The 24418-nt window shown below is 39.0% G+C and overlaps 1 protein-coding gene across 3 annotated transcripts in view; it reads left to right on the forward strand.

The window, feature by feature from the left end:
- The first annotated feature begins 3379 nt into the window (after nucleotides 1–3379).
- The window catches only part of DACH1 (dachshund family transcription factor 1), a 426920-nt gene continuing 405881 nt past the window's right edge, over nucleotides 3380–24418 (forward strand). For all 3 annotated transcript variants that reach the window (XM_056109866.1, XM_056109865.1, XM_056109867.1), the window contains exon 1: nucleotides 3380–4284. In XM_056109866.1, the coding sequence (XP_055965841.1) occupies nucleotides 3380–4284 (905 nt within the window). The remainder of the gene's footprint in view (nucleotides 4285–24418) is intronic.

Below are 24418 nucleotides of genomic sequence, written 5' to 3' on the forward strand. Positions count from 1 at the left end.
TAAACAAACAAGACAAAAGCTTTGAAAGCTGCTGATGCAATGGGAAGAGACTTTGAAATCTCCCCAAAGTTGATTTATCTGTTGTTAAATACTGTTTGCCTTGATCATTGTTAACATTTCTTTAAAAAAAATTCTGAATTTTTGGAAGCTTCTCTTTCTATTTTGATTTGCCACAGGCTTCTAATCCTATTGTTTCATCTGAAGTCTAAGTGAGAGTTCTCAGAAACTAGAGTCCTTAAGTAGAGGGGAGGAAAGAATCGGAAGCTCCCATTTGGGGGGGGGTGGGGGTGGGTATGCCCCAAATCCTGCCTCTGAATGGAACTTGTGCTGGGAGGCACAGGGGGCTTGCTTCCAAGCAGGGTGGGCTTATGGCTTCGTCAACTATCATTACTTCCTGTCTGTGGCTTCCGAATGTGGCTGGCACTGGGTAAATGACAGTTTAAAGAAATGCGAGAAATGGGAAGTATAGGGGTAAGGGCAGATTTATAGAATTTTACCTGACTTTAACCATTTGTAGGCCTAGGTTTTAGAATGAAGAAACTAGAGTTTTAAAACTATATAGGACTTGGTGAAAGTTGTGCAGGCAGTTGCAAAATTTAAAAAAAGCTTTCTGGAGTTAGAGGTTCTCTGATATTCACCAACATAGAATTTGGAATTTTCAAAAGAGGCAATATTTTTCAGAATATATGAAAACCCTTAATGAAGTGTGAAGATGAATGTAATGTGTATTGAATCTGCATGTCTAATTGGAGGCAGATATGGGGAGTGAAATGAGTATTAATTATTACGGAACATATTTAAAAATTACATTGGCTAACTAGGCCAAACAATTATGCAAACTTTTAGCTGTCTTAGGCTAGGTTTGTCTACTTTGTGGCAACAATCTGGACTTTAGTATTCTTATTAGTCAGGAAAGTCTCCTGATAAAACTCCTTTGCCCCCCCCCCCAAAGTTTGCCATAAAATTAGACAGATAAGTCAGGAGAGTCATCTTTCTCAGTAGGATATTACCTTTGCCTTCTGACACTACATTTTAACAAATTTAAAAAAATAGTAAAGGGCAAACTGACAATAACTTTAATGCCCTAATGGCTGAAATTTCATCATGTAATTTCCTAACAGAGAGCCTGGTGCTACTGATATTTGGTTTTTTAAAGCTGTCCAATTCTCAAGCATTGTTTCATATCTTGTGAAGGTAATGAACATGTACAGACAGGTTTAAAGCCTAATTATTTAAGATTCCTCGAGATAGATGCTGAGAACAGACCTGACCTACGATCAAATTCTGTTACTAAAAAAAAAAAATCATTGAATACATACCTCCATGCAACAAGTTAGAAAAAAAGGGGAAAAGGAGAGAGGAAGTTGAGGAGGAAGAGAATCAGTCTGAACTCAACCTAATGTTGTTTGTAAGCATAAGCCATCTTTTCTGTATTTACAAGTCGACTAGTGGGGCTTTGTTTTTGTTCTTCTTATTTACAGAACACATTTCCTTGCCGAACTGAAAAGAACTTTCCCAAAATATGCTGATACTTTGCAAATACGAAAAAGGAAAGTGTGTCAATCCCACAACATTAGCCACTAGTCTTGAGCCTCAAAGGGCCTGAGGATGGCTGGTTACTGTGTCAGACAGGTGAATTAATTACGGAGTTTTCTGTAAGAAAAATCAGCGCGTTGTTTCCCACTTTCTGCATCTTCAAGGGCGCCTGATCTAATTCTCTAGGTGGAAGAGTTATTTCTGATTTCCACAGCAAGATCCACATCATGGCTAGCATTTATTCCTTTCCACAATCTTTCTATCAGGAAATAGGGACTTGAATACAGAACAACCCAATTTCCTAAAGCGACTTCAGACCTGACTGCAACCCCCCCACCCCCCCACCCCCCCTAGCCCCTGGGCTTCAACAGTTTGGGAATCTTCCCTATCTTTATGCAAGTCAAGAATGTCTCAGAGACACTAAAACCCATCGGATGCATAAAACATCCTCTTCTTCGATTACGTGTGAATTCCCCCTCACCCCTCATACTTTCTTAATCATCACGAAGTGAAGGGGTCATATTTTCATTCCTATCTCGCAGTTAAAAGCAAAAAGAAAACAAACAACTCCCCCCCCCCCCCAAAAAAAAAAAAACCAAAAAAAAAAAAAAAAACCACCCGGAACGAGCCAGAGATCCATCCCAAAGCCAGGAAGGAGAGCGCTTGGAGCGCTCCGGATCCTCTGCAAGTGAGCAGGCGATCGCTTTGAAGGTTTCAGGGGCAAAAATCACAAGTCGTCGCGGACAAAACGCGATGGGAAACCTGCGATCTAACGGTGGGAAGGAGAAAAGAAGTCGATGAGCTCCCTCTGGGCTCCCGATCGCCACTTCTGTGCCCCTGGCTTTTGCTCTCGGTCCCTCCCATAGGTTTTCCTTTTCTTCTTCTTCTTCTTCTTCTTTCCCCTCTCCTCCCCCTTCCCTTCTTGCCCTCCTCCCCAACCCCCGCCTCCCACCCATCCTCGCTTACTCGCTTTCCCTCTGCGTGTCTCGCGCGCGCTCTCCCTCTCTCCTCCCGGAGTCTCTGCTCCGAGTTCCTGGTTGGATAATTTGGGTTAATACTAGTGAGTGAGTTTTTTTTTTTTTTTTTTTTTTTTTTTTTTTTTTTTTGCGGCTTCAAAGGGTATTTCAAGTTTCCGGAGCTCCTCCCCTCGGCACCGTGTGACAACAACAACGCGTCCAGCCGGCAGCCTGCACTTTCCAGCTCCTTCTCCCTCCGTAGCTCCCCTCCCACCCTCCGATCAATGTCCTTGCCCGCGAGCGCCCGGGTCCTTCCAGCCTCCTCCGTCTCACCTCGTCCTTAACTTTGTGCTAGCGCGGGACCGGCGCCGCGGACCCTCCCCGCCGCCGCGCCCCCCACCCCACCCCTCCTCCTCCTCCTCCTCCTCCTCCTCCTCCTCCTCCTCCTCCTCCTCTTCCTCCTCCCCCCCAAACCAGCCCCCGATCCCAGCCCCCGGAGAGGACTCGCATTGCCACTTGCGGGACACTTTTGCGCGCTCCTCTCCGGGAGCGCCTCTCGCGCCCGCCCCGCCTGCGCTCGCGGCTTCTCCTTCCTTCCTTCCTTCCACCTCCTCTTTCTCTCCCTCCTTCTTTTTTTTCCCCTCGCCCCCTGCTCCCTTCTCTCCTTTCGGGTTCTCTGCGAGAGTTGCGACTGTGCTGCTGGCCGCCCCCAACCCCCAACCGCCCCTCCCCGAGCTTCCTTCTCCCCCCCCTCCCCCAGATTTCCCCCCTTCCCCTCCCGGGAGTGCGGAGTAACTTTTTCTCCCCCCCCCCCAGCTCCTCTTCTCTCTCTCTCTCTCTCTCTCTCTCTCTCTCTCTCCCTCTTTTCTCCCCCCTTCTATGTGACCATGGCAGTGCCGGCGGCTTTGATCCCTCCGACCCAGCTGGTCCCCCCGCAGCCCCCGATCTCCACGTCCGCCGCCTCCTCGGGCACCACCACCTCCACCTCGTCGGCCACCTCGTCTCCGGCTCCGTCCGTCGGGCCCCCCGCGGCGTCCTCCGGGCCCCCGACTCTGTTCCGGCCCGAGCCCATCGCGGCGGCGGCGGCGGCGGCGACAGTCACCTCGAGCGGCGGCAACGGAGGCGGCGGCGGCAGCGCGGGCAACGGAGGAGGCGGCGGCGGCGGCGGCGGCGGCGGCGGCGGCGGCGGCGGCGGCGGCGGCAGCAGCATCAGCAGCAGCAGCAGCAGCAACTGCAACCCCAGCCTGGCGACCTCGAGCAGCGGCGGCGGCGGCAGCATTAACGCAGGCGGCGGCGCCTCCAGCACCCCTCTCAACGCCAGCACCGGCGGCAGCAGCAGCAGTTGCAGCAGCAGCAGCAGCAGTAGCAGCAGCAGCAGTAGCAGCAGCAGCAGCAGCAGCAGCAGCAGCGGCAGCGGCAGCGGCAGCAGCTGCGGCGGCCCCCTCCCCGGGAAACCCGTGTACTCGACCCCGTCCCCAGTGGAAAACACCCCCCAGAATAATGAGTGCAAAATGGTGGATCTGAGGGGGGCCAAAGTGGCCTCCTTCACCGTGGAGGGCTGCGAGCTCATCTGCCTGCCCCAGGCGTTCGACCTGTTTCTCAAGCACTTGGTGGGGGGCTTGCACACGGTCTACACCAAGCTGAAGCGGCTGGAGATCACGCCGGTGGTGTGCAACGTGGAGCAGGTTCGCATCCTGAGGGGACTGGGCGCCATCCAGCCCGGGGTGAACCGCTGCAAACTCATCTCCAGGAAGGACTTCGAGACCCTCTACAATGACTGCACCAACGCCAGGTAAAAGCGATGGGGGGCCGCCCGCGGGCCCGCCCGGACCCTCCCCCTGCCGCCCGCGCTCCCTTCCCCGCGCCCGCGAGCCGCGCGCCCCAGCCCGTGCCGGGTCCTTCCTCCTCCCTGTACTCGGGGCTCGCCCGCCGCTCCGGACCCGCTGCCAAGTTGGCACCTCACCCTCCCCGAGAGCTCGCTCTGCCCGCCCGTTCCGCCTCTGGCCCTCCTGGGCGCCCGAGCTCCGCTACTGAGGGTGTGGGGAAGGGGAGGGTGGGGGTGGCACCCCCAAGCCTCGGGGCGGAGTGGGGTGAGAAGGGAAGAGGAAGGCTCCTTTCCTAGGTGCCACAACCGATACCCCCTACCCCTCCCCGCCCTCCCCCCCATCCATCCTGGTCCGCGATGGGCATCTGGGGACCCCCCCCTTGGCAGGTTGGCCAGTGCGCTGTGCACACTCCCTGGGATCCCGTGGCCCCGCCAGTCGCGGGGGGCAGGGGCCGGTCTGGTCCGTGGCGCCTGAGCTGCGTCCTGTCCTGGGATTGGGGTTGGGGTGGGGGCTTGGAGTGGTTGTAACTCGGCAGTGCCCAGTTGGGGAGGAGAAAGAGGCTTTCGGGGTGCGGGGGACCCGCGAGGTAGGTTAGGAAGTGGTCACTTGGAGGGTGGAAAGGGAACCCCCCCCTTCTTGACCGAGCCCCACCCCCCCCCGGGGGTTGGGTAGCGAGTCGAGCTCAAAAGCCCCTCGGGTAAGCCTGCCAAGGGGAGGGGTCTATGTGTGCGCGTGTCCGTGTGCGCGTGTGCGTGTGCAAAGGAGATAAAGGGGTTTGGTGGTCCCCGGGCAGAAGCGGGGCAAAGCAGGTTTCCTGCTTCATCCAGGAGGTGAAAGGGGCCCGGGACTGTCCTAGAGAGGTGGGGAGGAAAAATCACAAAGCTTCCCCATCCTTCGCGCCCACTCTCTCCAAACTGTCCCTTCCCGCCCCCCCCCCCCCCCCGCACCCTCCGCACCCTTTCGGTTAGTAACTCATGCAGTGAGCAGGTGCAGAATTTGCACTGGAGCCCTCTGCGGACCTCAATACCTTGTGCCACGGTCTCCCCAGCCCGCAAAGCCCGCGAATCCCCGAGGCCAGGGGACCCGGTACCAGGCTAAGTGCAGTTTTATGCTAATGAACGCTCCCCCGCACCCCTTCGGGGGTGGGTTTCGCCCGGAGAATTTACCTAGAGGGGGGCGGGAGTGGGGTGATTTGTCAGTTTCGGGGTAAAAATGATCCTTGCACCCGCTTTCTCAGTTCCTCCTTGTTCCCACCGTTAGCTGCCGAGGGAAAAGTTCCGAGAGACGCCGGATGAAAGCTAGTAGAGAAAAGTTGGAGATGAGAAGCGAGCGCGTGGGAACTGCGCGCAACATTTGCGCGGAGACTGCATGCAGTTCCTTGCAAATAAGTTTGAAGATCGGGGAAGGGACGAAGTTCTTAGCTCCTTTACTGTGTGTGTGTGTGTGTGTGTGTGTACCCCTAGGAGTAGAGCAAGGGAACCTGAGGTGGGAAGGAAACTGGGGTAGTCATTTCCCGCCCCCCCCCCCCCCAGGAACCCCAGGTAAAATGAGGCCAAAAGGAAACCCAGGTAAAACGCCCAGAGGGTTTTCTTCCTTGGCAGTAGACTCCCCTTTCCGCTCACTCCCGCGGGATGTCTGTAAGAAGAGCCTGGAACTCCAACAAAGCAAATGCCCTCTCCTCATCTAATCAGCAGCTCTTCTCTGTATCTGCTTGCCATTGCCATTCTTTGCTTGGGGCAGGAGTGTATGACGATTTTTCAAACCTTCATTTCTACCATTTGGGTTTGGGGTGGGGGTGCAGAGCACGTGCGCTCCTGGGTTTGTGCACGCGCACGCGCGTGCCAAGGCATAGGGACAGGTGGCAGTAAGATTGAGGTGCACCCTTCATCAAGAAATATCATTTATAGAGATAATTGGCATTCTCCGACATCCAGAAAGAAAACAATTCTCAAAGACCCAGTGTTAAAACTATTCAAAGGAGGGCAGAAATCTGTTACCAAGAATGCGAGTTGAAATTGGAAGCCAGTTTAGATATGGTGGTTACAAAATTGTCAGCTGTCCAGTAAATTGCTGAAATTCTACTGTTTGATTTCCTCAAGCAAGAAGACCACTCTGGTCTTGAATCGTCTTTGTGCATTTCTTACAGTACACACCATGCTAGTTAATTAGTGGCCACTTCCAACGTACAGAATAAAGAGAAAGATTGCTAGAGAAAACGTCTTTCAATGACAGCGATGTCATAATCAATCTAAAACAAAAACAGGTACTTACATACTTGACTTCCAACCCCCCCATCCCACCCCCGCGAAATTTTTGAGTACATTTTGTAATTGAAATCCTCAGCATCTGGTTGGAGAATGGTATTAAAAGTTATTCATTAAGAAGTATTTTTAAAGATAGTTGCGTTTTCTGAGGTTACCAATAGTTCTGGATGAAACTTTCAGAGCCAAGATAAGTTAAGCTAATTAGAACTGCTTAGTCTCCAACAATAGTATTGCTGTGTATTTCAGTCGCCCTGTCTTCATAGTTTGTTGCAATTAAATGTGTTGTTTTAAAATCTTATTTCAGATCATTTAAAAGTTAAATATGGTAAGTTGTTGACTTATTATTGTATTTTGGTATTTTATCAGCAATAAGTCTTGATCAAACAAATGCATGCAAAATGCTACAGTCATCAGCCTTAAAAGATATGTAGATGCGGACATCTGTACCTAGGCTTTCGGAAATCTGATAGTGAGAAACAGAGCACAAGCAATTGAATGCTCATAAAGATATGCTGCTTGCTTTGTAATGCATTGCTTTTGCAATTGATAATTAAAAGTGCTGTGGTCTTTTTTCTTAACTTTGAAAGTAATACTTAAAATCTTTTGAACTGAAATCATTTTTCCCCATTCAAATCCAGTATGCATTTGCTTTTTCATTCATCTAGATATGTTGATTTCTTTCACACATGTCCTCAGTCAGTTAACAGATTAAAGCAGCATTCTATCTGAAGGATAAGAGAAATTATGCATAAAAGAACATAATATAAACTGATAGAATGGGCAAGAAACATTCCATCTTAGTACTATCAGTTTCTTTTTCACAACATGTATCTAATTATGTTTATTAATAGTATTTAGATACCAGAGAATGAGAGGTAGCAACTGATGTGTAAGAAAAGAAAGTTCATAAACTTGTTCAGAGTGGTTTAGTAAGTTAGCAACAAAGTTAAAATGGATTTAATTTGCTTGAGGCTATTGCATCAGTATGGTATCTTTTGAAAACAAGAATAAATGTTGAAGCCATCTGTCATTACCACAATGAGATGAAAAAGACTATCACCTGCTTGATAGTAAAGCTAAAAGAAAGGGTCTCAAAACATGAAAGAAAACATAAGCAAATATATTTAAAGGCTGGCAAAGGAAAAAAAAGTCTGACCTTGATCAGTTTCCTCCAATTATTATTTTAAAACTAAACATTAGTTGCATGAACTTGGCTGTTGCCAACAGAGGTCACTTAATTAACTGGTAACCATTAAACAACAGCAACAAAAAGAAAAGTAATTAAGTACATGGTCAAGTCTGTTTGTATGGTCAGTGTCTTGTTTGTAGAATTGGGTTAGGATTCAAATTCCATGAATTCAACTTATAAAGTTTTCCTGTTATTTTGTTATCGTCTTTGTATTCATCTTTGAATGTTGCAGGGAGATTTTTGTCTCAGGTGCTTTGAAACCTGATTGTGATTTGGATCCCATGTAGCCTTTGATTTATGGAGTTTTTAAAACTTGAATAGATTCCTTAGTTTCTTCAGACATTTTATATGCATATTCACAAGCAGTTTTCTTTTATCTTAGAAGTCAGTATTATCCATGGACAATAACTTGAAAGACTTTTTCAAGTCTTCTTTGCGCAGTAATAATACGTAAAGGCCCTTTTAGTATACAAAGTGTAGTATTTTCTAATTCTTGCCTCGATTTTTTTTGACAAGGACTTTTTAATAGAGATGGCAAACATAACAGTGTGTATTTATTTAAACTTTTACCCTATTTTATGCTTTCCTGTGGCACTGACTTATGCATTTATGCATCGCTATAGGAAGTTTCAACACAAATAGAGATTCACTTCTAACAGACAATTATGATACTTGGCACAGAGAAACTTAAAAAATTACTTCAAATGAAGATAAAGTATGCTTTTGAAGTTTTTGTCTTACAGTCAATTAATGACTCCCATAAAGCCTAATATGTCATTTTAAGACATTTCAAAAAGAGTATGGCATAATTAGAAAGACTAAGGCCTAAAATATGAAAGGTTACTTGAATCTGCAAAATATATCTGTGTGCCTTAAAAATGTTAGTAAGTTATATTTAATTAACATATAGCAAAATATAAGAATGTTCTAAACTAGAATTGACTTTGAGCAATCAATCTATATTGAAAAATATTAACTTTTGCCTTATTTGCATAATATCTTACAAACCTGCTGTTTTTCTTGGCATTAATATCCAATAATAGCATAGTTGATTACTGCAAAATATACACATAGTTATGAACATGATTTCCTTTCAATACTTCAAGGATTGTTAATGTTGAGATTTAATTTTATTTGTTCATGTGATATTTTACTTTGTGAAGCTTCAGATATTACGTAGAATGAACTCTGAGCAGGCTAGTAAATTTTATAGTTCCCATAGCTAAAGCTTTTATGTTTACTCCAGAATTTTAAAATCGTCATGTTAGTTCAGATCTTCTCATCTTTTTTTGTCTGATCTACTACAATACACAGAAGTTGCATGAAAATCGCTGAGACCACTATTAGCCTCTCTCTTTTTGCCTTACTACCTCCCCCAACCTTCTGAGATGTGACACCCAATATTGATTAAAGTCTTGGCTGGATTTGAGCATAAATCACTCTTCTCTTTGGTGATTTACTATGTGTGATTCACCAGCATACAAAAACATAATATGCTTTATTGTTTCTCATTTGATGTTTTGTTTTTGGAATGTAAGTAGCATTTGTAAATTAGCTTAATGTGCAACCAAGTAGTTGTTGTTTTAGGAACAATTTGTGCTTTGACTATCAATTAGCATTATTTTATCTTTCTGAGTTATTTTACTAAATTGTTTCATACAATTACCTTTGTTAATCAAGCAAAATAATCATTTAAATTGCATTGTATTAGCAACATAGAACAGATGTATTACATAATATAATAAGGAGTGAAACTCACACAGGTTATTAACTGACTTTCTTTGAATCTTTATTTGAAGAAATTCATTTGGACTATGCTTTCTTAGTTGGTATAGATGAGTCTTAACGATTTTAGTAAATATTTTGCTTTTAAGGTTTTGTTACTAGGTTCTTTTAAGAAGTTAACTTTGCCTGAATTTCATCTTTCATCTTTCAGGAATTTCGTTTTCATATTGGTCACTAGTCACCTCAAAAAGTCATCTCAAATCATAAACCCTTAACAAGACAAAAACCATAAACAGTTGATATTTATTGCTTGAGCATTTACATATGTAATTAAGATAAAGCTTTATAATTTAATGTTTGAATTGTTGTAAGAATAGATTAATCTTAACATGTGGTAGCATGTGCCACTGCTGAGTTATTGCACTGTGATTGGTCAGTTATTTATGTCTACATATATGACTATGTGTATATATGTACATTCTCTTACCTAAATGCTAATGTGAAAATTCTAGCTAGAAATACATTAACATAATTTATATTTAGATTTTCAGGCTTAGAATTGCATTAACAAACCTTTTCTATTCCATTTACATTCAGTAATTTATTTTTTATTGAGGAAAATCCTAAATAAAAAAAATCCTCTTTTCTGCATAGGTAATATATCTCAGACATGTCAGAGATTTTGTGAGCCTACATCATGGTCAAATTCCTTTACTCTCCTCAGTTTCTCAGAAATACTTCTAGTCAAAAGTAATGTTTTTTCCACGTTTCTGTTCTTAAAAGTGCAGAACTTGCTTTTTTAATATATGTTACTGTACATAAATTGTGTCATTTGAAAGTATAGTTTGCTAAAAGCTCTCTTTGGAAAATAAGAACAACACCAAGGATAGTATATTTATATTTGATTTAGTAATCAGTTATTATCAAATTTTCAATTTGATGCACCTGTTTACTTTAAGAAGGCTTCTGTTAATACTTTGAGCACATCTATTACAGGTTGATTAATTTTATATTTAAATGTGCAAATGAGTCTGTTCGGAATTTCAATCCACTATAGTCAAATAGTCAATCAATCAACAGAAGCTCATTGTTTATTGATGGAATTAAAGTTTGATGAATGTAATAGCAGATAAATATCTAATTTGCTTCCACAAATATGTGTATATATATGTATGTATATATCAACACACATGCATATGTAGACATGTTTGAATGTAGTCATATATAAAAAGTGGAAACAAGTCAGTTCATAATTCAACATTAAGGAACATGATTACATGGTTTATGTGTATGTGTCTGTGTGGATGTGTTCTAAATTTCTTTTCCTTTATAAATGGATTCTAATTCAGTCCTTAAAAATTTCTTTTGTAAATTTTTCTAACCTGGAAGTTGAACAACAAATGACAATTTTGTTCGAGGTGTGGCCCTGTTGCTCTGATTAAAATTAGTTAAAAATTGTCCCAGGATATAAACTTGGGATTTTGAGTCCTTTTAAATATATTTTACTTGAATGAAAGTTGTCAAAGACAACTTATTAAACTGGAAAACTCATAATTTAATAGTTCTTAGATGTATATTGAAGTGTCTAAAACTAAGAAACCAGCTGCATTAAGAAGAGTTTGAGTGAATACTGACTTTAAAAATAAGATATTAACTGAAGGATCTAAAACATATAAAGATAAATGCATATATGGACTACATCGTATATTATAGCAGAAAGTCAAAATTATTTAATATGATTTGAAGAACATAAATGCCATGTATTTATGCCCTGCAGTGGGTTTGAAGGTAGTATACATGAATGACCAACATAGGATATACTTTTCAAGAATAATTTTTGCAAAGCAAATATTTCAATAGTAACAACATATTGCTCACTTTGTTTAGTAATATTGAAGAAATATTTTTCATTGTTAATGAGTCATGTTGCTGTGTAACTTTGAATTAAATTTTCTTCAATAACAAAATGTATCAGGAAAAAAGAGTGATAGTTGCAAAGCAATTACTTTATGAAAGCACAAAGAAACATTTGCAATAAAAACTTGCTAATTCAATTTAAGGGGTTCTGGTCACTCTTAAGTAAAGGTAATCAAAATTAATCTCTAGGGTGTTTATTGCAATATTTGTTATAATCACATTTTAAGTAGATAAAGCATTTTAATTCTTAACTGTTTCCTAAAATTTATTAATGATAGTAAATTGATTCTGTCATTAATAATCTTTAAAAATGCTTTATGTATGAACAAAGCAAAGCATTCAAAGAAAACCATATGACAGATCTTTGAATTCATCATAGCAACTAATGCTGCTGAAATACATCAGCGGCATTAGTTCCTATTATTTTGTATTTAAAGTACCTTAGTTTTTATAATGTTATTATTAAAAATGTTGCTCATGTCTTGGGTTGGGCAGTTTCTAGTTTAATAGTGTGTTTGAATTTTAAATTAAAAGTTGGATCACTTCCAGTTGTCCTTTCAGTCATATCATTTTTACTAGGATTTATGTTCCGGTGTGTGCAACAAGTGTAAAATTTTTATTAGTATTTTAGAGATAGGTGGTGGTGAATATTCTTGTTTATATTAATCTTCACCTATCTCTTCTTTATCTATTTCTGCTCCAATATTTACAACATATTTTTAGAAAAAACTTCTACATATCTCTATGTGTGAATTTTACGCGGCTTGCAAGACAAGCAGCCTAAGGAGAAACAACTTGTCAGTAAAATTGGCTTTACATTTGCCTTAGAAAATTATTGAAACATAAAATCACATGTATAAAACAGATCACACTGAGTGCAAAGAGAAAGTATATTCATGGAACTGGAGAGGTAGTTCAGGGGTTAGAGCATTCACTCGAATGCAGTTTATTCAGTTTCCATTACCTGGCACCCCATGTGGTTCCTGAAAGCCCCACCAAAAGTGATCCTTGAATGCATTTCCAAAAGTAAGTGCAGAGCACTGCTGAGTGTGGCCGAAAAACCAAAAATAAGAGTATATTTAAAATTAGTTTTAGAGTACAAGAAGTTACTTAGACTTAATAATTTAAAGTATAATGTTATTGTATGTGTATTAGGACAGTTCCTAAAGACTTATCCTAATTTTCCTAGACCTTAATTTCTATGATACGTAAAGTATACTTTTTAAATTTATAAAAACATGACAATTATTATATTGTAAAATAGATATCAAGCTTATTAGGTAATAGAATCAATACATGACTGAATAGCATTTACTGTGTTTGATGTCATTGCTCCATTTCTTTGTTGGGTTATCTCAGTACTTCTTGCTCTTTAGAGCAAGTACATTCTTTAAAATAAGTGGATAAATGATAGGAAAACAATTTCATAACCTGAAAAAAGTTATTGCTCTTCTAAAAGCTTTACCATCAATGAAATAGGTTAGGAATGAGGTCAATGGGTTAATCTGCAGGTCTACATAAGAAGATGTGTATTACCATTTTTTGCAGTGGACTGTAATTGTCTTTGAAAACACCTGGTAGAGTTCCAGTTAAATTGAAATCAATTACTTTTTCAATCATTCCATGGCATTTGTCAAGTCATTACATCATTGGAAAAACTGCAAGTGTAAGCATGCATGCATTTTTTTCAAAATAAGGGGCTTAAAGCTCAAATTTTAAAGTTTTGCCTCATTTTAAGATTATGTAATATAAGAGAATAATTGTACAGAAAAAAATGTATAGTTTCATATGGTCCAAAGTTCATCTCTGTATTTAATGATATAATTTAAAAGAAACATTGAATATTATGATATGAATCATCTGGCAATTCACTGATATTGAGAGGGAAAAGTATAAAAAAGTGAAATGGTTTCAAATATTTTATTACTTGTGAGCTATGACATCTATATTCCTGCCACTAAGAAATCTCTGACAAGTGCATAGCATAATAAAAACTAAGTGAGGTTTGATTTTCACTACTTTTCCTTCACACCATTGACAGTACATGCAGATTTGAACTTGTAGCCAGGAATAGTGCTTCCATGCTTCAAATTGCCAAAAGACCTCCAGGGATAGAAACTTGACCTGCTTTTATGAAACCATAGAATTACATTTATACAAGTTACCCCATGGGAAAGGAATGAACTGATCCCAATTCAAACCTTAATATTGGAGCCTTCTGGGTCAAATTTGATTTTTCTTTCTGTTAACACCTGTTTGGATACCAAATTTAGTAACTAGATATTCTTAAGAAATCACAAAAATATTATTCATGAATGATATTTCACAGTTAGGTCAACATCTTGTCACTATTCAAGTTTTTATATTTCATTAAGATGTTACTTTAAAAAATAAATATACCTTTCAATTCACATCCTAGATTTAAAGTATCTAAATATGATTTCGTTAATGTTCGATGAACAAGAAGACACTTTTTTATTTCAAAAATTAATTTTTGTACACTAAAGAGTCAAAACATGTAAGGAAGAAACTTTCATTAAGAAAGGTATTCAATGTAATGACACCTAGAATAAGGATTTTTATATGCATGTGCTTAATTCTTTCTGACACAAATTTTAGATGGTTACATTTCTTCCTATATTTTTAGTTGGATGAACTGCAAGTTTTTCCAGAAAGCTGATTTTCCCACTGGTAGTAACAAATGAAGAAGGTCACTGATAAATTGGATAGATGAAAGCTACTATTAATTTTAGTTGGATTCACCCAGATTGTCATATGGACTATGTGTAAATTTGAAAACTGAAGTTAATCCCATATTCAAAATAAAGAGAAATTTACTTACATACAAGTCTCACAATGGAGCCGTTACTGGGCCCACTCGAGCAAATAGATGAACGACGGGAGGACAGTGCTACAGTGCTGCTAATTTGATTAATTTCTGGGATATCAACACTTGATATATTTATACAGATGTATAACTTATATAGTAAGTTAGGATTATTATATCTCTGCTTTTTACTGAAAGACTTCCAGGAGATTCTAGAACCTAATTCAATTCTATGACTCTTAGTCTTATATATGTGAGTAAAATAACACGTACATATGAACATGTACATAAACACAAATCCCCCACAAACAGATCTGCTGTTACATTAAACACTTTATATATGTCATGACTGAGATTTGGAATTGAAATCAAAGACTTCCTTTCCCAATTAAAATCAGAAAGAAAGAATGTTATAGGCTTAACCATCTATTTTTATCATCAAATATTGATTGAAAGACTTTTGGATTCTTTATTATTTCCCTGCTGAACCAAACATACAAGTCCTTGATAAGAATGACTATAGTTGGGCTATAATGGAGGGTTATTGGCCCTTTGTGGTAGGCATGATGTGATAACATATCCCTAAAACACGTTAACCTTATTCTCTTATTAACTATCACCTCAATAAATTAATAATTAAGAAAATGATTCCTATTGTAAACTTGTACTTGACAGTGGGGAAAACATTGAAATTTTCAATGGAATGCGTACCATAATTATCATCATGAAGTATTATTTAGCGTTTGGAACCTATGCTGTTTTTTCTTTTTTCATTGGCTCTTGTGTTGTTAAATCTTACTTTTAATATATGATGTCACTTTTTCTGTTTGATTTGGAACATCATTTGAATGAAGCTGAAAAATGAAATATGTTATGTGGATGTTTCATAATATTACCACGATGTCATGTGTAGAAAATATCAATATTTGATCAGGTATTTTATTTATTTTGAAAGTTTGCTCCAACTACTTGCATACTGATTTTACTGTCTATGATTGTTTTGAAAAGCAAAGAAGCAGATCATATGATTTGGTCACATTATGCTGTTCTTACAAATAATTCAGTTTAGGAAAGCAGCCCATTCTGAGTTTTGTAAGGATGATAATGTGAAGTTTATATGACCCTTTCTGTCTTCCAGTGGCACATGGCTGCGCTTTTTTTCAAAAATGATTGATGGTATACCCATGAACTGGGGAGAAAATTCCATTTTAAAATCTTTCTATATAAAATGCATAAAAGGAGAGCAGAAAATTATATATTTTAGGTAATTATCTATTAATTACTTTTATTATTGCACCCATCTGCACATATCTAATATAGGAAGCCCTTAGATACCACACTAAATTAATTTTTAAATACATTTATCTCACAGTGATCCTCTGTTTTTGTAGAACTATAGTTAAATTGTGATGAAATATAAACAATGTCATGAAACTTACCTATAAACCTCTAGATCAAAACATAATAAACTAGGTCTCTGAGCTGCTGACATTTTGATTTGATCCCCCAATTTCAACAGTGTGAAATTTAATTTTTTTTTATCAAGATATTTTATTCCAACTTTAGGAAATAAAAAGGTATATTTTATAGGAGTAAACTTCTTTGCTCTTTTTTGGGGGAGAGGGTTAAATAAGGGCCCATGACAGGGAAGCTGTTTGTTTTTCACAAAAGTTGTTTGTGATTTCAGGTACTCTTGGGAAATCTCTTGATCAGATTCACATCTGTTCCTGTCAAAGTGGGTGCTAAGATACCGGTCACCCAGCAACCATGTCCAAGAGGGAATTGGGCCGATAATAACTTCAAAAAGGAATGACAGATGCTAGATTAGGATGAAAGACAAAACGCATGAAAAATGAGCTTGTTAGAATCAAAAATTTGTTCAAGCACCTTTATGCAAATTAAATGAATATTGAATATTTGCATGCAGTAATTTCTACTTTTTCATTTGATTGAAATGAAAAGAATAGTGCATTTAAACTCACAAATGTGACTTCTTTCTTTTGTGCTAATCAACATACAAAGCAGAATCTCTTTTTAAAAAATTAGATTAGCCACCTGGGTTCTTATATCGCCACTAAGTATGTTACAATGATTTTCTTTTGCTGTAACAATGGCATTCTTAGGGATGCCTTGGTTTATCTTTTTCTTCATAATCAACAGCCTCATGTGAATAAAGACATTTTAGATGCATATAAATGCAGTTCTTGAGAAAGCATTTCAAAAGTAACCTTATCCCGTTGTCCTTGAAATTGGTTAATGTACATTAATAAAAGATCACGCAAGATGAGTTCACACCAAAAGCACAGGCTTCTCATTGACTGGTTAAATAATAATGCATTAAAATAAAGCATGGTGGTATGCTCAAAATAAAGAGTAGACGGAAATATCTCTTCAAAAGTTAAGTTTCCTTTTGAAACCCTGCTAGTTTTCTATTGAATTGTTCACATACTAATCAGAATTTAGAAAGGTCTGATAAAATGTAGTGATTGAGAGGGTTTGAATCCTGGTTTAGCAATGTCTAATGTGGTCACGTAGAGAAATTGATTTTCTTCAGAAATTAATTAATTTTTCATATCGCCCTAAGCTGCAGTTAAAAAGAGTGCATACTTGTCTGTTTTTTCCAGAAATATTGCCTAATCATATTAATACCATTGCCCCAAGGATGAAAAGATAATTGTACAAATGCATTTGGAAATATGTATCACTGAGTATTTATGATTAAATTATGCAAATGACCCTGCTCTCATCCTTTCCAGACCCAGATTGTCTAATTAGGATTGATATGCTGAATAGATGTTCCAGAATTTGAATACAAGCATGTCCAAAGAGCAGAAAATTGGAAATGACAAGGCTGAAATCCAAAGAAAAGTGTCTTTCGTTTCTATACTTTGTTAATGTGCTGTTAGCAGTTGGATGTTTTCCTCCCTTTGGCTATTTTGGGACTCATATGCCCTTATTAGAAACAAGTACGCAAAATGAATTGAACTTTAGCAAAAAGCATTTCACTTGTATTTTGTGCATATTGAAAAATAATAATCCCCTGCTCATTCAAAGAGACCATCACTGTCAAGTTGCTTCAAACAATGTAAACTTTCTCCTTAATTGAGTGACTTCCAGCAGTCAAACTCCCTGAGTTACCATCATAGCTCTATTTCCAGGCGGGCACTCCAAACTTTAATACCACTACAGTATTTTCTAAGATAAGTTTTCTCGAATGGAGGGTTCACTTAATTATTTACTCATTCATTTATCTAGCTACCTCTCCCTTCATCCTTGGAGGAAACTGTTTGAGCAGTGGTTCTGTTGGGGAGGAGGCAAGAGCACTTTGTTACCGTGTTTGAATTTGAGGTCCTCAGCAGGCTTTGTCCCTCATTGATTACACTCATTCATCTTCGATGGAGGGGTGGTAGTGAGGAGCTCGGAAGGGACTGAACTGTCAGGACTCCAGCCTTTGTGAAGCAGCGGGTAGTCACTGCCTCTGAACTCGCCTGGCTCCTGCTTTCCATCTGCAGGATGATGGATTGCTATGTTTAATACATTTCAGCTTTTGTCTGTCATAGTGTGGACAGACAGTACTATCAGTGATTTCAACAGTGATTAGGGAACCGTTTCAAACTACTCCTATTGGCCAGACAGCTTCCAGGAATGTCTGAGGAAACGTGCTCATTGGCACTCTCACCATGTCAACGTCTAATTTAACCAGGCGGAGACTATACACTCACTGTTTAACCATGGCCGAAGCCCACTGAGGATTTTACTAGCTTGTGTATCTACTCTCTAGAGCAATGTTACAGGATGCCAAACGATAAGATCATTTCGGGTCTTAAGCTGAAATACTCATCCTGAGGGCTTCTAAGTTAGCATTCACTGTCTACTGTAAAAGGAACAACATGCACTTGATGTGAAAGACTGTATTCCATAAACTGTGACGTCAGTTGTTGCCACACTCATCAGTGTCCGATCAGTTTAGCTATATAGGGCAGATAGGATGTGAGGACACTGTTAAAGCAGTAAGACATGACATGGCATGTGCTGTGCTAGGATTTTCTGCACTGTGGATGCATTGTGGTTCACAAGTCCAAAAGAGTGAATGATTCCAACGACCAGAAACCACATATACCCGCTCACTATTCTCCCTGGAGTGTCTTATTCTATTTATAAAACTGGTGTTAATAAATACTTTTAATTATAGGAAAAGAAATATTCTTTTAAGCCACTAATGGCGTAAGTTTAATTTGGAGAATAGGATTTATTTAAATAAATGGATTTTATCAACTATTATCAAGCATCAAGTGTGATGTAAATTATACACAAATTTTAAAGTTTTAACTCTTTTTTATTTTATTTATTTTGGTTTTATTGCTTGTTTGATTTTGGAGACCCTATCATTGGTGCTTACAGGGAGTACTCCCGGCTCTGTGCTTATGGGTTATTCCTGGTGGTGCTCAAGAGACCAGATCTGGTTTGGCCACATGCAATGCAATGCAAGTGTCTTATACTCCAGTACTATTGTACTATATATTTATACCCCAAGATTTAAAAATCTCTTAACACAGTCGTTTAAAGTCAAGCCAAATTTATAAAGTAAAAATATGTATCCAGAGAAGCTACTTTGCTTTCTATTAATCTCATATATAGGGAAGATTAAATAAAAAGTTGAAATGATTAAGACCAGAGGTCAGTTAGAATATTTTTCCTTAGCGAAGTGGTCTTCTCTTTACAAGTATTTTATCTGCTATCTTCAGTTATGGTTTCTAATCTTAAATACGTGGTAACAAATACCCTAATGCAAACATCAAAATAGAAGTACACATATACATACACAAACCATATTTCATTTGAACCAGTTCAATACTTGCATTTTGACGTTTCAGATTCAATGATGAGGATGGGTGAGCTGAACTCTTAAGAGACTTATCCAGACATTAACACATTTTGTAGGTTATCTTTTTCCTTATTTTATTCCAAGATGTGTCTAAATTGGAACAGTTCAGGTTGAAAAATGATACAATCATCAAATATAATTTAAAAGAGTAATTTTTCAGAGTAAATTAAAAGTATAGTTTGCACTACCCTCCTTACAGAAATTATATATCTTGACTTAAGTAAATCTAGATTTTAAAAAAAATAGAGGTATTCACAATTTAAACAGCACCTGTGTAGTGAAATAATTTTATATTACTTAACATCTTTGTATCATGTAGTCATTTTAATGTGCGGTTGTTAAGTTTTTAGTTTTAGTGTATTGTACCTTCATTCCTTGTCTTCATAGTGCTGGTGGGGTGTGTGCAGCAAAGTGGAAGAGTGTTTATTCAATGATAAGGTATTGGGCACAGATGTTGTGGGTCACATTTTATTAAATTATTAATATATCAGGGCCTTCCGTTCAGTCCAGGGGTAATTTATTGTTGAACTTACTTAAATTATTGTTCCTGACTTTGTATCATCAGCAACAGATTGAATGGAAGGGAGAGACTGACTTGAATATTCTCTTAAAGTCGAGTAGATGCACGGATTGACCATACTTTACTCGCTGTGTTCTTTCCCTTACCTATTTGCTAATATATTTAAAGACCATAAGAGACCTTAAAGGAAGTAAAGAATTACTATGTAGTATGAAAGTACTGTATGAAATGTGAAATATCCTCACATTCTCCCAATTCTAAAGAGATCGGATACATGTTTGGAAATTCAAATTTTTTTTTTTGCTTGTTTTGGGGGATCACACCCAGCGATGCTCAGGGATTACTTCTGGCTCTGCACTCAGAAATTACTCCTGGCGGTGCTGGGAGACCATATAGGATGCCGGGGATTAAACCCTGGCTGGTCTGGTGCAAGGCAAACGTCCTACCCACTGTACAATCGCTCCAGCTCCTGGAAATTCAAATCTTTATCTTGCCCATTGGTGAACTTGTTTTGAACTCTACAAAACGGAATCTTATGCAAATTTTGGAGAGTGAACCTCTATATGTATTTCATATGTATATAATACACTGATGTTTCTTCTACACATTGTTGATCTTAGTTTTATTTAAACACCATAATAAAGTAATACACGTTATTTTTCTTCCTGATTACATAAAGAAAATAATAGATGCTTGAAACGAAATGAATGAGTGTCTTATAAAGCTAGATGAGTGAGTTTGTTGTCTGGAAAGGTTTCAAAGTGGGAAATATTAGACTCCCTTTGAATCTACCCCATTCATCTCAAGCACATTGAATGTCCTAGCTCCTCCCGCATGCCTGCACAGCGGCTCTGTTCTTCCTGTCCAGCTATTTACTATTTGGTAAAGCCGTAGATTGGGGGAAGATAAGTAGTCAGAGCAGCAGGTTCAACTTCTCATTTCTTAGTAGCTTCCTATAATGATTCCACCTCTAATGAGGTGAATTACTACTGCATGAAAAAGGAGAAAAAGGGGTTTTGGCCATCTTAGCTAATAAATCACATTGACTGCATGGCTGATCAGATCAATTGTGCATAAATCAGTGCCTTAAAGATTCTTAAACTGAGATTCTATCAAAGACCAATTGATTCAAAGGCTTGTGTCAAGGCATGGTCTCTTGCCCATAGGAAACTGAACAGAAGTCCATAGTATTGAGACTGTTAATATGCTGTCAAAATGTTGAGATGAATGTTATTCAACTCAGAGACACACATGTGGTAAAGCATCTGTAACTGTGTTAAATTGATTAAACGTATTTTGTTATAATATTTTTATCTTTTTCAGTTTACTTTTATTTGTTAGACTAGCAGGAAAATTTACTTCTCCTGATATGAAATTACATTGTTTAGAAGACTTAATGGCTAGGATAATTTTGGGGAATTGTTTATCACAAAAAAATATTGCTATCTCAAGATATACATATTTGGGGCATAGTACAGGAGCTTAGGTTCTTGTTTTGCACGCAGCTGACCCCTCTTCTGATGTGTGGCACCATATGGTCCTCCTAGCATATCTAGGAGTGATCCTTGAGTGCAGAGCCAGGAGTCAACTCTGAGCATTGTCAGGTGTGTTCCCCCAAAACAAACAAAATCAAAAACAAAGAAAAAGGAAATGAAAGAAAAAAATAAAGTTTTCTTAATATCCAAGAAAATATTTTATTCATAGATATTCATAGATATAGATTTTAGATTTTTCTAAACTTTGGGCAACTTGGAGTCTTGAGAACAGGAAATTTGATTTCAGATTCTGATTTTATCAATTGCCAGTTTAGATATGGTGAGCTAATCAGTTGGAGCCTTCATATTATCCATTGTAAAATGGCCATAGTGAAACTAACTTTTCAGTTGATTTCAGGGGTAGATTGTGAAGAGAGTGATGTGGTAATTGCTGTTTGAGAGTACTTAAGGAATGGTATGGTGCATTTTTAGAGGTGTTATCTATTTAGATTTCCCAATTTCTTTTTAAAATTGAGATACCATCTACATATTATATTGTGCAAGTTTAAGGGATACAATTATAAACTTCAAAGCTGCTAATAGACTAAATCTTAAATGTTCTCGCCCAATTATGTTTGAAAACTCCTTTTATCAGAACAGCTTAGAAAATTATGAAGATAAATCCATTTTTGACTAAGTATATTTTTCATCATTCTTGGGAAATGAAATTATTATTAAAATTTGTGAATTTTGAAATATTGCCGACTAGAATTTCAAAATGATTTTTATATTTTAAAACACGTAAGATGATCATTTAGTGAGAATGTATAATCATGTAAGTGAAGAACTGGGATCAGAAAATAGCAAGCAGAACAAAAAGCCAATAAAAAGATTCTAAAGGAGAACTAATTTGGATTTGTTATGGAAGGTCAGCCTTGTTGGTGAGTTTTGAGAAAATAGGAGTGTGTAACTAGGTGTGACATGGGAGGGAGGTAGAAGTAGTCTTTTGTTGTTGTTTTGTTTTTTGCCACATTCAGCCATGCTCAGGGATTACTCCAGGATTTGCTATCAGAAAATATCTGATCGTACACAGGGGACTTATATGGGATACCGGGGGTTGAACATGGGTTGGTCAAGTGCAAGGCAGGTGCTCTACTAATCGTACTTAAGTAGAAGTAGATTCTGACGATCTTATTATCATAAAATCTTACTATATTTTACATCTATTAAAATAAAAGATACAAAAAGGTAAAGAATCTGAAGTCATTGGAGTGTACAGAAATGAGGTAGATTTTGGAAGGATATCCACTTCCAAGTAAGTGGTAAAATGGTGACTTTTCTGTTACACAGTATTAGAGCTAGTTTGCTGGGTACAGATTTCTTGGTTGAAGGATTTTTCTATTCACCACATTGTATGCCTTATACTCACTCCCTTTTGGCTTGGAGAGTTTCTGTGGAGAAATCTGCTAGACTTTTTTGGGAGGGATTCCTTAATATGTGACTTGTTTTTTTTCTGTTGCTCCTTTTTGAATTTTCTCTTTGTCCTTGACTTTTGTTGTTTTAATTATAAAATGTGTCCTGGTGTATGTATGCTGGGTTATATACTTGGGAATCTTTGCACTTCATGAATCTGTGTATTTAGCTCCTTTCTCAATGTGAGGAAAGTACTAAGCAGTTATTACTTTAAAGATTAATTCTGCTCCTTATTACCTCTCTCTTCTGGAATCATTATGATGTGAATATTGTTCTTCATGATGCTTTTAAAGTGTCTTATACTGACTCTGTTGTTTTTAATTTTCGTCTCTTCGTTGCCCTCCCCTTTCTTCTACTTCCCCTTCTCCACATACTTCTTTAATGTTTCTACTCTTTTTGGATGATTTCCATTACTTTCCAGGCTCAATACATTAATTTGGAGCTTCGTCTAAAAATTGTTGCAGTTTTAAGTTCATCTACCCAATTTTTTTTGACCCACACCGGGCTGTCCTCAAAGGATATATCCAGTTCAGCTTAGTGCCCTCGGATAATGTATGTTAGTATGGGGAAGATTAAAGCTGGGTCTTTTTCCTGCATGCAAAGAATGCAGTTAGCTCCTTGAGCTATTTCTCTGGCCTCATAGCTACTGTGCCCTTTAACTATATTATTTACACTTCTACTTTTAATAAACTTACTTTTACAAATTTTCTGTTCTGTAGAAATATTCTTATATTTATTTTTATCATTTCAGCGAACTTCATAAGAACGCTGCTTCAAGTCTTCAGTTAGCTTGCAAAGATCTGTTGTTACAGCAGTTCTTTGCAGGCTGTTGTTTCGATTCATCAATGAGGTGATATCTTCTGCCTCCTGATTATATATAATGTTTTATAAAGACCTGGGTGGGGTACTAGAGGTTTGCATTTGAGCAGGTGGGCAGATGACAGAGGTTTGGGTTCAGAAGCACCCAACAACTAATCAAATAGGTTTGGGCAGTGACTGGGGTCAGCCGTAGTTACACGAACCTGAACAGTGGCTGTGAAACCCACATTGTAGTTGATCTAAGAGGAGGCTGGGTCTCTAGTCCCGCCTGGTGACTGTGTTCATTCTGAGATAACAGGAAAGAGAATCTGTCTAGTCATGTGCCTGTAAGGGATTACTGCAAACTTTAGGGTCCTATACTAACTGCATGGGCTTTGGGATGCCCAGTAGGTACTTCCTCCCTGGAGGGGTGCAGGTTGCCTTTCAGCAGCCAGCTGTACATTGACTGGGAAAGGAACTGTTCGTTTAACCATAAGCATTCTTGATCATCATTTCCCATCCTCCAGCCAGCTTAGCTATTTATCAGGGGCCTTGGGGTGTGTGTGTGTGTGTGGTTGGTTGGGTGGGTGAGTGTTCTCCCTTGGGATTTGCCCCCATGGTCTGTTCCTGTGCAAACTTCCACAGTTTGGTGTCCATCAGGTTTGCCAGCAGCTAGGCTGCTGGAGGTGAGAAAATGGTATTGCCAGCAAATGTACAAATGTAACCCATGTTTATGCCCTATAGTTTTTTTTTTTACCAACATTTCATTGTTATAGCATAGGATCATAGGAACTGTAGCACTGTCCTCCTGTTGTTCATCAATTTGCTCGAGCGGGCCCAGTAACATCCCCATTTTGAGACTTGTTGTTACTGTGTTCGGCATATTGAATACATCACAGGTAGCTTGCCAGGCTTTGCTCTGCACGCGAGATACTCTCGGTAGCTTGCCGGGCTCTCCAAGAGGGACAGAAGAATCGAACCTTGTCCGACTGGGCCGGCTGCATGCAAGGCAAATACCCTACCACTG

This window comes from Sorex fumeus, unplaced genomic scaffold, assembly GCF_029834395.1.
Source record: "Sorex fumeus unplaced genomic scaffold, SorFum_2.1 ptg000008l, whole genome shotgun sequence".
NCBI lineage: Eukaryota > Metazoa > Chordata > Mammalia > Eulipotyphla > Soricidae > Sorex > Sorex fumeus.